Source organism: Pituophis catenifer, unplaced genomic scaffold (genome assembly GCF_029215685.1).
Source record: "Pituophis catenifer annectens isolate HBS135680 unplaced genomic scaffold, rPitCat1.0.hap2 SCAF_8, whole genome shotgun sequence".
In the NCBI taxonomy this organism is placed as follows: Eukaryota; Metazoa; Chordata; class Lepidosauria; order Squamata; family Colubridae; genus Pituophis; species Pituophis catenifer.
In genome coordinates, this window is record NW_027256888.1 from 4,818,598 (window position 1) to 4,834,025 (window position 15,428).

The 15,428-nt window shown below is 40.6% G+C and overlaps 1 protein-coding gene across 1 annotated transcript; it reads left to right on the forward strand.

Annotated features, from left to right (window-relative positions):
* Positions 1–470: 470 nt before the first annotated feature.
* LOC139320086 (toll-like receptor 6) lies at positions 471–3,671 on the forward strand. The gene is made up of 2 exons (XM_070948226.1): positions 471–2,822; positions 3,603–3,671. Exon 1 carries the CDS (start codon positions 471–473, stop codon positions 2,820–2,822), a length of 2,352 nt encoding a protein of 783 aa, XP_070804327.1. The 3' UTR covers positions 3,603–3,671.
* Positions 3,672–15,428: the final 11,757 nt, after the last annotated feature.

Below are 15,428 nucleotides of genomic sequence, written 5' to 3' on the forward strand. Positions count from 1 at the left end.
GGAAGACGTTGTAAGGCCGTCATTCATGCTAAAGGTTACCCAACTAAGTATTAACTGACATGGTGATCATTTTTGTATATCTCGTTTTTTCTAGGGTGATCATTTTTGTACATCTCATTTTTTCTACGTGTTTCACTTTTCTTCTTTATACCGTAACTGCTATTCTAACAGCAAATCCTTCATAAAAGTTATTGCATTACATTCTTGATTAAATTATCTTTCCGTTGATATATAATTTTATGGTACTACTCCAAAAACCCCCACAAAGTTGCGTTATTAGCTAGTTTTAGAAAATACACGCTTTTCCCAAAAGGTTTCCACAATTTGGGCCACCACGGTAAAGAATATTGAACAATGAAATATTAAAGGCTGACATAATATTGTACTGTGAATTTGTATTTATTTTTTAACAGAACGATGTCCAGTTGAGAAGAGGGCCTAAATCCGCCTGTCCTATAACTGGAAGGAAGATGTCAGCTACGAATAATTTTCTCTCTCTTTGTATATTTGCGATAACCTCATGGAATTTCACCCACTCAACCGCAGAAAGTGGACTTGTAGCAAACTACTCAAGGAGTTCCCTGTTTACTGTCCCCAAACATCTGCCAACACAAACCACAGTTCTGGATCTATCCAGTAACAGTATATCAAAATTGGAAAGCTCTGATTTTCGTTCCCTTCCCAACTTGCAAGTGCTAATTCTGACTCATAATTCTATCACAGAAATTGATTTGGGGATTTTCCAGCACAACGACGTCTTGGAGCACCTTGATGTATCACACAACACGCTAAGGAATGTTTCTGGTTTTCCTACTAAAAGCCTCAAGCACGTAGATCTCGCTTACAATGACTTTCCCACCATGCCGCTCTTCACCGAGTTCACCAAAACAACAAAACTGAACTATTTTGGAATTAGCGCTAGAAAACTTTCGAGTGTCGAAGCTCTTGTGCATTTACAAGTGGACACACTATTTCTGGGCTTAGAAGATCTTGATGGATATAAGGCAGGAAGTCTTCTGGTGTTCAATGCAAAGACAGTTCGGATTGTGCTCCCTCAAAACGCCAACGTTCGCATCCTCTTGGATCTGCGGTTCAACGGTACAGAAAGTTTAGAACTTTCTAAGATCCCATTGGAGCAAATGGAAGACTTAAGAACATTTCTGACACGGCTGGATGAAAAAAGCACATTGCTAAATCTAACAATAATCGATACGAAGTTGAGTTGGAAAGACCTCATTGATGTCTTTAAAGCAGTGGGGAAATCCAGCATTAATCATTTAACCATTTTATATCCAACCATTATCGAATTCAATGATGGCGCTTTTAAAAATGCGGATCCCTCATTAAAAAGTGTAACCGTCCAATATGGACTTTTCGAGACAACAATATTTGACCAAAATATTGTGTACTCAACTTTTTCAAACTTGAACATTGACAGCTTGACTATTTCTGATTCTGGTATATTATATATATATTGTCCTGAAACACCCAGTAGATTTAAGTATTTAAGTTTTAAAAACAACACATTGACTGACACCATATTTCAAGGTTGCAAAAATTTAACTATGCTACAAACGCTCATTTTACAAAAGAATAGACTTGAAGATCTTACCAAAGTGAGCCTAATGACAACTAGCATGATCTCTCTGAATTCTATGGATGTAAGTCAGAATCGCTTGTACTACAAAGACAGTGAAATCAAATGCAACTGGGGTGAACATATAATTAAACTGAATTTGTCATCCAACAAGTTAACAGACTCTGTTTTTAGATGTTTACCGAACAATATCCAAATGTTGGATTTACAAAGTAATCAGATTTCAGCTGTGCCTAAAGACATCATTGAACTGACTGCTTTAAAGGAGTTAAATTTGGCTTCTAATAGACTCAATGCTTTTCCAGGATGCGGCGATTTTAAAAACCTTCAGGCGCTTAACGTAGAGAATAATTTTGTTCTTGACCAGTTTTCTGAATTCTTCCAGACCTGTCAGAATATTCGAAGATTAAAAGCAGGACGTAATCCCTTCGGGTGCCACTGTCAATTAAGGCAGCTCATTAATCTTCAAAAAGAAGAATCGGTGGCGTTAATTGGTTGGCCTGATATTTATATGTGTGAATATCCCAGCAACTTAAAGGGAACTCTCTTAAAAAATTTCCATATTTCTGAACTTCAGTGCAACGTGGCTCTCTTGATTACAGTCGTTTTAGCGGTTTCGCTGTTCGTAATAGCTGTTGTTGCCTTCCTCTGCATCCGCTTCGACGTCCCCTGGTATTTCAAGATGATCTGTCGGTGGAGCCAGGTAAAACATCGGATATGGAAGAATAAATCGGAAGAGATCCCCGAGAGCATTCAATACCACGCATTTGTCTCCTACAGCGAGCATGATGCTAACTGGGTCAAAACCGAGCTCATCCCCAATCTGGAGAAGGAAGAAGGGTCCTTACGGATCTGCCAACACGAGAGGAACTTCATTCCAGGGAAGAGCATCGTGGAGAACATCATCGACTGCATCGAGAAAAGTTACAAGTCCATCTTCGTGCTATCTCCCAATTTCGTGCAGAGCGAATGGTGCCATTACGAGCTGTATTTTGCTCATCACAAGTTGTTCAGCGAAAACGCCGACGGCTTAATTCTGATTTTGTTGGAGTCCATACCGGCCTACATCATTCCCGCCAGGTACTACAAACTCAAAGCTCTCATGGCCAAGAGGACCTATTTGGAATGGCCAGAAGACAAGAGAAAGCATCCATTTTTCTGGACTAATCTTAGAGCAGCTCTTCAGATTAAACTGCCCAATCCCGAAGAAATAAAAGAGCTTTAGGTAAGAATGCTAACAGTTTTAAGAGATTAACCGAGTTGGAACGATCCAACACATTGGTGCTCATCGTTTTTTAATTACAGAAAAAATCATTTTGTGGGTGGTTACAAGTTTTCGTTTGGGTTGTGACTTAAAGAGAAGAGGGATGTCTAACTCAACGTTATCCATACCAGTTTTATATTTTTTTAAATATTAAATTAATAATTTCCCCCTTTCTAGTTCTTGCTCCTCTCGTTGCTTCATTTCCATCCATTGCTTCTTATCCTCCCTTCTGGTGCTTTGGAGAACAGGCTGACTCCCCTCTTCTTCGTGGCAGCCCATCAGATATTGTAAGACTGCTATCGTGTCACCCCTGGTCCTTCTCTTCAGTAGACTAGCCAGGCCCAATTCCTGTAACCGTTCATCGTATGTTTTAAGCTCCAGTCCCCTCATCACATACGTTAAAATTTAACTTGCATAACTAAATCCAGTTGCCATAAATCAATTCGAGACGAGTCTACCTGGATGACAAGAGAATCTTCATTGATTCATCGCACTGTAGATTTTGCATTCACTATTGTTACTTTTCTCTTTATACAAAGGACAATAACCGCTTGACTTCAAATTGTAAGGCAAAGGGGCAGCCCTTATATATTGTCCTGTACAGATCCATAAGAAAATCACTTCCGTGTTTTTAAAACGTGTCCATTTTCTACAGAGTAACCTGTTGTCTTGTCCCCGGCATTTTCATTTTGACACATTTTCATCTACATTTAATCTACTAACTTTGTTTTTTTATTACAGGAACTGCGTGGAGGAAGAGGAATCTGATGTAATATCGACAAGAGCTGATGACTGTGGTTTTTATGTTTCCCAGTATTTTGCCCTCTTTAATGGGAGTGACATCTCCCAGTCTGAAACTGGTACACAATCTGGACTCATAGTTCCCGCCTGAAGAGCAAGTGACATCCATGTCCAAAAGAACCTCTGCAGAAATATATCTTTTCTATTTTCCTAGATAGTTCCTAGGTTGGGAAACACTGCTCATGGTCATCCACGAGCAGTATTAGTATTAGAAGGATTAATACCGCTATACATCCCTCTAGTTTTGGTCACCGTATCATAAAAAAGATGTTGAGACCAGGGGTGAAATGCTCCCGGTTCGGACCGGATCACCCAATCCGGTAGCGATGGAGGCAGGTAGTTCGGAGAACCAGTAGCAAAAATCCCTGCCCCCCCAATGTCCAGCTGAGCCGCGCGATCATCAGAGGCTTTTTTTTCTTTTAAACGCCTCTGACGATCCAAGCTGAGTTGCCTGATCGTCAAGCTGAGTTCGACGATCCAAGCTGACGATCCAAGACGATGCCTGATGATCCAAGCTGAGTTGCCTGATCGTCAGAAGCATTTAAAAGGAAAAAAAAAAGGCTCTGACGATCAGGCAACTCAGCTGGGATCGTCAGAGCCTTTTGAAAGTATTTTTTTACAACCTTTTTGCCGAAGAGGTTGTAAAGAAAATGATTTTAAAAGTTAAAAAAAAAATTGGCCACGCCCACCAAGTCACATTACCCCACCACCACCAAGCCACGCCCACAGAACCAGTAGTAACAAATTTTAGCTTTCACCACTGGTTGAGACTCTAGAAAGAGTACAGAGAAGAGCGACAAAGAAAATTAAAGGCCTGGAGACTAAAACATATATTAAGAATGGTTGCAGGAACTGGGTATGAGTAGCAGTGGTGGGATTCAATTTTTTTTAATTACTGGTTCTGTGGGCGTGGCTTGGTGGGCATGGCAAGGCTTGGTGGGCATGGCAGGAGAAGGATACTGTAAAATCTCCATTCCCATCCCACCCGAGGAAGGATACTGCAAAATCTTCATTCCCTCCCCACTCCAGGGGAAGGATACTGCAAAATCCCCATTCCCTCCCCACTCCAGGCGGAAGAATACTGCAGAATCTCCCTTCCCACCCCACTCCAGGGGAAGGATACTGCAAAATCTCCATTCCCTTCCCACCCCACTGCAGGGGGAAGGATACTGCAAAATCTCCATTCCCACCCCATTGCAGGGGGAGGGATACTGTAAAATCTCCATTCCCACCCCACTCCAGTAGAAAGATACTGTAAAATCTCCATTCCCACCCCACTCCAGTGGAAAGATACTGTAAAATCTCCATTCCCTCCCCACTGCAAGGGAAGGTTACTGCACAATCCCCATTCTCTCCCGATCAGCTGGGACTCGGGAGGCAGAGAATAGATGGGGCGGGGCCAATCAGAGGTGGTATTTACCGGTTCTCCGGACTACTCAAAATTTCTGCTACCGGTTCTCCAGAACTGGTCAGAACCTGCTGAAACCCACCTCTGTTGGGAAGTCTAGAGAAAAGAAGGACTAGGGGTGACATGATAGCAATATTCCAGTATTTGAGGGGCTGCTGCAAAGAAGAGGGGGATTTCAACTGCTTGCATTTGGGTTTTGTGAAGAAAACAATGCTGTAAGTAAATATCTTTTTTTTTTTAAAAAAAAAATGGGGTTTTTATTAGGTGTAATTTTGCTGACTTTTCTACTTCCTAGTTTTTCTTTTTTTTTCTTTCTTTTTTTGTTGTTGTCTACTTCCTAGTTTTTCTGTTGTGCTTGATTTTTGCTAGAAGTCATCTTGGATTTGTTTAAAAATTTTCTAGGTGTTCTACAAATTTTTTTAAAAAAATCATGAAAAAAAAATCTTTTCAGTTGCTCTTTCTCTGTAGATATCAACTGAATTATATCGATCTTCTTGCAACCTATAAACATCTTATCCAAAGTAAATCCAGGTTAATTTCGTGGGATTTAGTCCAAGAAAAATGACAATCAGATTGTAATCAAAAAACATTTTCGCGCAATTGTCCCCTCTGATCCCCATGACAAAGTGATCATTTCTGAAATAATCTTTTGCTTGGATTGTAAAACAGAGCAGGTGGTTGATTGTAGTGTGTGGCAACTGTGTAGTGTGTAGTGTGTAGTGCTCTTATGTCTGTTTTGATCTACTTTTAAGCCCTCGCTGGTCTAAACAGATCTGGACATGACTCATTGTGCAATCCCATCTCACCGAGGTATCTTCTGGATAAAAAAGAAATCGCCCCTCAAAAAGAAAAAAGATGGAGTGAAAAAATCAAGTTGTATCATCTCCAACTTCTCTTTAGTACACCTTACAAGGCCAACAGAATTAGGATTTGCGAAGGCTAATTCCAACCAATGTGATAATATTCATGGGTTGTCTCAAAGCCAGATGTTTTGACTGGATTTGGCATTTTTAGCCACTGATCGAGTCTTTCCCAAGGTTTTGGGATAGGCAGATGTTGACTGATGGCGTTAAAGGTACAGTTGGAGGATGTAAGCTGTTCCGATTGCCTTTTGCAATTGACTGAGGGTGATTTTGTCAATGCTGATTGTCATGGAGTTGCGCAGCACCTGTCAGAGACAAACCTGTAGACAGACAGACAGACACACACATATATATATACAGATATACACACACACACATACACATACACACACACACACACAGATATATATTAGTAAAGAAAGGAGCAGACATCCTGCGAGCTCCGGAATTTAAAATTTTAAAATTTTAAAATAATTACTATTTTTATTTTACTAAGCTTTCGTCAGCCATCTTCTGACATTGTCAGAGTATTAAACTACCATTACAGAGACCTCTGTTTTTATATGCCATTAATCAATTTGGCCATTGCTTCTTTCTTTACTAATATACCTGGAACTCGTATTTTTAGAATAGTTTGTAAAAAGTCTCCCAAAAGGGGCAGCAAGGTGCCTGAAAAAAGCCTAGAAACTAGTGGATTGTGATTTCACTGAACTATGGTTGCATAAAAATCTTGGTTTACGTAGGAAGAACCTGGCTAGAGAGAAATGCATATATATATATATATATATATATATATATATATATACAAATTTATCTACATAGGAAAAAAAACCCTGATTACAAAAATATCATACATTTAAACCTATGAATTAAAAAGTATAAATATTTGACCTTTACAGGGAGGAGTCATAAAATATGGGTGTGGCTGGCTGAAGAGGTTCAAAAAAACCAAAATAGTGCTATCCCAGTCTCCCATAAGTCTCAGAATAAACAACACAAAATGTCTGACAGGCCTGAAAGTGATGATTGGAGATTTCATCCCACCATGGCCATTTAACAACTTTATCTACATAGGAAAAAAACCCTGATTACAAAATATCATACATTTAAACCTATGAATTAAAAAGTATAAATATATATATATCTGAATGAATGAAATAGCCTTATTAAATACTTTGTTTGTTACATACAGTAATTTTGTGTTCCCTTTAGTTGTTTGAGCAGTGTATAAACTGTTCAAATTTACAGCCGTCTTTGTCATCATGCAGAAAAGGAAGAACATAAAGTAGTCAGGAACACAGGAACATCCTGAGGTAAATTAAACAGCAAGCAGAACACACAGACCAAAAAGGCGGGAAAAAAGGGAAACTCCCACTTTATACTTACAGCGACCAATCGGAGCGTAGATTGCCTCATGTATGAGTCAGCAAATTCTAATTAATCAACTACAACTGTGTGTTCTGGCTTATTGTACACTTTGTTGTTCCAACTACTAAATTAGAAATCCTAACACTGATGGTATTCAAGTGGTGCTCCGGATGTTTTGGGATTGCACCCAAGGCGCCTATTACTATTGGCGGAATGGGACAACTTGCTGTGGCCAAGCCGCTGTGAGCAATTCACCATGGCCAATTCGCCACAGCCAATTTACTGTGGGAAAACTCGCTGCGGGACCATTTAACAATTCTACTTAATTATTTAAAATAAATTTAAAAATTATTTTACTTTTTGCCACTCACATTTCATTCTGTTCCTCCTTTCTGCATCTGTCCCTTCATTCTGCAAAAAAAATGGCTACCAACCTGCCTTCCATGGAGGACCTGTATACTGCACAAGTCAAAAAGAGGGTTGTGAAAATATCTACAGACCCCTCGCATCCTGGACATAAATTGTTTCAACTCCTCCCCTCCAAACGAGGCTATAGAGCACTGCACACCAGAACAACTAGACACAGGAACAGTTTTCCCCCAAATGCCATCACTGTATAAAATCTTCATGGAGCATTGGTGACATCTAGTGGTGTTAGATATTCCTGGAAAATGAGAAGTTTATGTTGTCTCTAGGAAAATAAACTATTATTAGTAGAAGGAATAAGAAGAAACACATGGATTTACTCATATGGGGCACTTTTTATGACTTTAGGACATTTTGGCTACAAAATGCTCTTGGTTGCAGGAGAAATAAATAACAGTAGGTCCATTCTACTGAAAGCATCAGGTAAGATGCTTGTAGTACAGTGGACTAAAGCACTGTTATTAACAACTGCTGCTTGCAATTACTGCAAGTTCAAATCTCACCAGGCTCAAGGTTGACTCAGCCTTTCATCCTTTCAAAGGTAGGTGAAATGAGGACCCAGATTGTGGGGGCAATAAGCTGACTTTATATAAATATACAAAAGTATGAAGGCTATTGCTTAACGCATTGTAAGCCACCCTGAGTCTCTGGAGAAGGGCGGCATATAAATTAAAGCAAAAAAAAAAAAAGATGACTAGGTGGCTCAGTGGCTAAGACACTGAGCTTGTCCATCAGAAAGGTCAGCAGTTCGGCGGTTCGAATCCCTAGTACAGGTCTCCTGCGTGAGCAGGGGGCTGGACTAGATGACCTCCAAGGTACCTTCCAACTCTGTAACTGTTAAAGATCCTTCATCTGAAGACCAGCTACCTCCTTGGGTAAGTATCTAAAATACAAAGGACCGCAAAATAGTCTTGTCAAAGGATTAGGATCACAGATTGAGCTGTAGTTCAGAAAACTCCAGGGAATTCAAGGAGGCTAGATTTAAATTCCATGACAATGCAAAGACTCTAAACTGATGATGCATTTATTACCTCCAGCTCTGCTTGCAACTGAGGAGTCCTTAATGCCCTCTGAGCTTGTTTTCTTGAGTTTGTTACATCGTTTGCTAATGAAATGTCTACAAGAAAACTATCAAGGTCGAAGAGCACTGAGGACCCTACCGTGTTCCTCCTTCACTCTACAAACCCTCACTCCCTTCTAGCACCGATGACGTTACCTAGTTTGGTAACAAAATGTCTGCAAGAAAACAAGAAAGAGCATCAATGTCCCCCCCACGTTCCTCTTCCATCTCCACTCTGCAAACCCCGCTTCCTCCTAGTGTCAACTTCTGAATGAGTTCTGATTTGCTTGGGTTGTTTAGTCGGAGCCTTGACACCCAGCATTGATGATATTACCTAGTCTGGTAACAAAACATCAGCAAGAAAACAACCAAACTCAGAGAATACCAAGGACCCCTCAACCAGCTGGTAGGTTGATTTGTTGGGAGGGTATGCTTGCTATTCATCTGGATCACAGATTGAATTAAATAGCAGAGAATAATTAGAATAGAATAAAATAGAATAGAAAGAATAGAATAGAATAGAATAGAATAGAATAGAATAGAATAGAATAGAATAGAATAGAATAGAATAGAATAGAATAGAGGAGAGGAGAAGGGAAGGGAAGAGAAGAGAAGAGAAGAGAAGAGAAGAGAAGAGAAGAGAAGAGAAGAGAAGAGAAGAGAAGAGAAGAGAAGAGAATAACAGAGTTGGAAGGGACCTTGGAGGTCATCTAGTCCAGCCCAATGCTCAAGCAGGAGAACCTATACCATTTCAGATAAGTGACTGTCTAGCTCAGGGGTGACAAACTCAAAACCCGCGGGCTAGATCCGTCTCACGGGGTGCTTAGATCCGGTCCGCGGGTTGGCCTAGCAATATCAAAGGACTGGCCTGTGGCCCATTTTTGGCCTCAATGGCCTCTTGCAGCATTCTGCTGCGGCGACAACAGGCCGCGGGGTGGCTGCGCGAGGCTCTCCCATGGCCCGTTTTAGGCTGACAGAGCGTTTTAGAAGGCTGTGGAGGCTGAAAAAGGGCTGCAGGGGGCGCACAAGCCCCCTCCCCGCATCCTGTTTTGGCCGGCAAGGTGCTGCAGGAGGTGTCCGTCCCGTCTCCTCACCTTCCCCCCCTCCCGGCTGGCCCATGCAGAACTACAATGCTGATCCGTCCCTCAAAGAAATCCAGTTTGACACCCCTGGTCTAGTCTCTTCTTCACGATTTCTGGTGGCAAACTGTTCCACTGGTTAATTGTCCTCACTGTTAGGAAGTTTCTCCTTAATTCCAGGTTGCTTCTCTCTTTGTTCAGTTTCCAGCCATTCTTTCTTGTCTTGCCTTTTGCTGCTTTGGAGAATAATTGGATCCCATCTTCTTAGTGGCAGTCCCCGGGATCACGTGATCTTCTTTTGGAAAGTTTTGACCAGCAAAATCAATGGGGAACCCAGATTCACTTAACCAACTGGGTTAGTAACTTATCAACTGCAGTGATTCACTTAAGAACCGTGGCGAAAAAGGTCGTAAAATGGGGCAAAACTGACTTAACAAATGTCTCAAATTAGCAACAGAAATTTTGGGAGCAATTGTGGTCATAAGTTGAGGACTATCTGTAATTAAGCTCTCTTAAATTGAATGGATCTACTCTAAATATCCCTTCTGTGCTAAAGTCTTCTTCTTCTTCTTCTTCTTCTTCTTCTTCTTCTTCTTCTTCTTCTTCTTCTTCTTCTTCTTCTTCTTCTTCTTCTTCTTCTTCTTCTTCTTCTTCTTCATCTTCTTCCTCCTCCCCCTCCTCCTCCTCTTCCTCCTCCTCCTTCTTCTTCTTCTTCTTCTTCTTCTTCTTCTTCTTCTTCTTCTTCTTCTTCTTCTTCTTCTTCTTATTATTATTATTATTATTATTATTATTATTATTTTCATTTTCATTTTCATTTTCATTTTCTTAACCTTTTTAAAATACAACTTTGCAGGGAGTGTTATTTACATACTGACATTTATTATATGCCTTATTTTATTAAGAAGTTTTATACATTTTTGTATACTATATATAAAACATGAGGACTGTACAGTACAAATTTATATTCACAGTTTGATATGACAAAATGTCATCACTGAATCCCCATCCCATTACAAGAAAGAAGAAATGGTAAAGGAAGATTAAAACATTTACATCCTTAGTGAGAAAGATTACCAAAATTTTCAGTATCCGCAAATGATAGGAAGACATACTAAAAACCTTTATTTACCCAATTATGATTAGCTTATAAAATATATTACATTTTATTTTATTTATTTTTTTTAAAAAAATTTCTGCATAGTTTTATACAGGAAGTAGAATAAATGTAATATTCCTGCTACATTTGCAGGAGAAATTGGAAAAGATGCTAAAAGCAAGGCGATTATTCTGTCTGTGTAATTTTATATATTTTAAAATATATAAATAGTTAAGAAAGTGCTAATATTTGTAAAACATTAATGGGAATTATTATAGCCCTTTAACATGTGTAAAATAGTTTTCCTGCAGTTCTGTTGGAATATATATATATATATATCTGCATGTGTAAAAACAGCCGTAACTGGAAACAAGATTTTGGAAATCTCAGCAGCTCACTGAACAGCTGGGGAAGAAGCTATTTTTCATCATGCTTCATACGACGTGACTACAAGAGGCATCCTAAAACACGTATCCTATACAGTGCAATTCTAACTCGTGAGCGAGGAGGCTGAGAAACAGACATTTTAAGTATTTATTTTGTACTGTCGTCTCTGGATTAGCAACACAATTTCCCAAAGTCAGCAATTTCTCTTCTTGTTCTTGAACTTTCCGTGTTATTATAACTATGCCTTCTTGTCTTCTTGTCAAACTCTGGACATCTGATGCCAGCATGGATTTATGCTGGCCCCAGATTGTATCATATAATTTATGAATCATAGGATACAATCTTAGGAAAATCGATTGTATGTTATGATTTATGACCTATGATTCAATGGTGGGTTGCCCCCTGGTGGGAGGCTCCGCCCATCGCCCCGGATGTTGTCATTCACGCATGCATCTGGCCTCAAAAATGTGCCTAAATAGATGGCATGGAGCCGGGGCGAATGGGCGGGGCGGGGGCGGGCCCACCCACAATTTCTGCTAACAGTTCAGGCGAACCGATCCGAACCGGCTGAATACCGCCTCTGCCTTTGTCATATCTCAAAGACGCTTCTATTTGAAAGCCAGCTGACTTTCTGATTTTTCTTTACGAACGTCTCGCTTCTCATCCAAGAATCTTCTTCGCTTCCGTTCCACTTCCCCCCAGATAGTTAGAATTTGAAGAAGCTTCTCGGATATGAAGCAAGACATCTTAAAAGAAAAATCTAGAAAGTCTACTTGCCTTTAAAATAAAAACACCATTGGGATAATTATCACCTGGAAGAATGAGAGTCTCCGTATAGAGATCTCGTGTCGTAACTTAACATGACATAAATACGCAAGTAATTTTCTAGAATGTTTCTTCTATTGTCCATTCTAGTCTTCGGCTCTAATCTAAGCTCTGACTAGGAGGTCCTAGTCAGAATTTAGATGGATTTAGAAGAACTAGGGGTGACATGATAGAGTTTCAATATTTGAGGAGCTGCCACAAACAAGAGGGGGTGTTAAAGTATTCTCCAAAGTATTTGAAGGCAGGACAAGAAGCAACAGATGGAAACTCATCAAGGAGAGAAGCAACGTAGGAGAAATTTTCTGACAGCGAGAACAATAAATCAGTGGAACAGCTTGCCTCCAGAAGTTGTGGAAGTTTTTAAGAAGAGATTGGACAAACATTGGTCTGAAATGGTATAGGGCCGTGATGGCGAACCTATGGCATGTGTGCCACAGGTGGCACATGGAACCATGTCACTTGGCACACCGGCTCAGCTGTCAGCCTCTCTAGGAGACTCTGGAGGCTGGGGACAGCAAAAAAGTCACTTCCTGTCTAACCGAAAGTTGGAAAACGGGCCCTTTCGGGCCTCCGGAGGACTTCTGATGGGGTGGGGAAGGCTGTTTTCGCCCTCCCCAGATGCATAGAGAGGATCTGGAGCCAGGTGAGAAAGAAAAATGGGTCTACTGGGCCATCGCATGCCAGGAGCGGGGGTCGCGTGCACATGCGCGGGATGGGGCACATAGAATTATGGGTGTGGGCACACACGCATGTGAATCTCCCCCGCCCCCCCCTTCCTGGCACGTGATGGCAAAAAGGTTAGCCATCACTGGTATAGGGTTTCCTGCCTGAGTAGGGAGTTGGACTAGAACAGTGGTCCCCAACCCATTGGCCACTGCCCAATACCAGGCCATGGACTATTTAGAATTGGGCCGTGTGAGTGGCGCTGGACTAGAAGACCTCCAAGGTCCCTTCCAACAGGTAGTCCTCAACTTACGACCACAACTGAGTCCAAAACGTTATGTGGCTGAGTGAAAAATTAGTTGTGAGTTTCGTCCCGTTTTACGACTTTTCTCGCCCCATTTTGTTAAGCGAATCACGGCGGTTGTTAAATTAGTAACATTAGTCAGTTGAATCCGGGCTCCCCGTTGACCTTTGCTTGTCGGGAGGCCTCAAAATGGCTCCTGAACTCTGCAACTGTCATAAATATGAGTCAGTTGTCGAGCTTCCGAATGTAAATCATGGGGATGCTGCGTAGGTGTGAAAAATGGTCATAAATCCCGTGGTTCGGTGCCGTTGCAACTTTGGTCACTAAATGAACAGTTGTAAGTCGAAGACTACCTACACAGTATTCAGTTGCTAGTCTTCAACTTACATCACTTTATTTACTGAGCGTTTGAAGTTACCACGGCACTGAAAGAAGTGACCAATGACCGTTTTTCACACTTACGACCGTCGCAGCATTCCCATTGGTCACATGGTTTGCATTCATATGCATAAGTTCACATTTATGACGGTTGCAGTGTCGCAGAGTCATGTGATTCCCTTTTGCGACCTTCTGTCCAGCCAAGTCAATGGGGAAGCCAGATTCACTTAAGAACTAACTTAACCACAATTGTGGCAAGAAAGGTCGTAAAATGAGGCCAAACTCAACAACTGTCTCGTTTAGCCACATAAATTTTGGGCCTATGTTGATTACTACCTGTAGTATTTTGCATCCTTAGTTTTCCTGCAGTCCAGCCAAACGTTTTAAACCAAACTACAAATTGTGTAAATCTGTTTTTTTCCCCCTCAATCCTGGCACATATTTGGCCACATCAATACAAAGAATTTTTAATAGCATCTACAAAAGAATCTTTAATAGCTAATCAAATTAATTAGCTGGTTATACAGATTAAAATCAGCATAGCGTCCATTTGCCATTGTACCCTCTCCTCTTTTTTTTTTTTTGCTCAGAATTAAGGAACAAAGGGGGAAAATACCCCGACACATTTAAAATAGGGAATTAGATGAAGAGATTCTGAAGCTTTATCAGCAATTTAGAATTAGGGGTAGGAGCAAATTTTTCTTCTTCTTCTTCGTCCATTGTATGGTAAATATGGGACAGCATCAATCCACTGAAGACATGTGTTTGGGGAGGGGAAAAAATATAAAACGCTCTGTAGGAAATAAGTTTATGATAATAAGCACTTCTTTGTTTTTTTAAAAAAGATATTGGTGACCAAGGAGCTTCAAAAATGGAGCATCCGTTTTATGCAAAAGGCATAACTTGGTAAATTATATATATATACATTTCGGCTCCTGGTGTATGCTTTCAGATGCTTTCCATTTTAAAAATCTTGATTATTTTTAAGGATCCGTTTAGACTTCCGATTTTCTCTGCTTGGATGTCCCAGGGTTCAGTTCCTGACACTTCAAAACTAATTCATTTTCTTCTGATTTTTTTCCCCCCTTTCTCTTCTCAAAGGGGCCTTGGTAGCACAGTGGTCTAAGGCACCCTGTTATTAAGCTGGTTATTAAGACCAGCTGCCTGCAATTACTGCAGGTTCGAATCTCGCCAAGGCTCAAGGTTGACTCAGCCTTCCATCCTTTCTAAGGTAGGTAAATTGAGGACCCAGATTGTGGGGGCAATAAGATGACTTTGTATAAATATACAAAAGGATGAAGGCTATTGCTTAATGCATTGTAAGCCGCCCTGAGTCTCCGGAGAAGGGCGGCATATAAATCAAATTAAAAAAAAAAAAAAGGTTAGTGTGAAATGTCTAAGCATCAATTTGGTTTGACAATACAGCAGAAAACGCAAGAGATCTTTGCTCCATTTAGAACGACCGTTTCTAGATAGCCGCTAAGCAGAGTGGGGCGGCAGCCTAGAGGTGGAGCTCTCGTCTCACAATCAGGAGGTTTGTGAGTTCAATCCTAGGTAGAGGCAGATATTTCTCTCTCTGGGCACGATGAGAATATATCTGCTGAACAAAACTCCTCATTGGCAACAGGAAGAGCATCTGGCCATTAAAACACTCTACTAGCTCCATTCAGTTGCCCAGACTCCACCCCACAAGGGATTATTAAATGATGATTTCTAGATAGCCACTAAACCAAAGAGCCGAATTAATAATTCTCCTCTGTTTGCTATCGATCATCTAGATTTTTGCCGGGCAGATATCGTAGTCTTACTTTATATTCCAATAAACAAACAATTCCCCCTGGTATAAACTGATATCAGAACAGCAGCATGAATGTGCCTTATTCAATGAACCTCAAAGAGACTAGTCCTC

Bases quoted from the DNA above. Each gene is read 5' to 3' on its own strand.
- LOC139320086 (XM_070948226.1), top strand. From the start codon at position 471: ATGTCAGCTACGAATAATTTTCTCTCTCTTTGTATATTTGCGATAACC.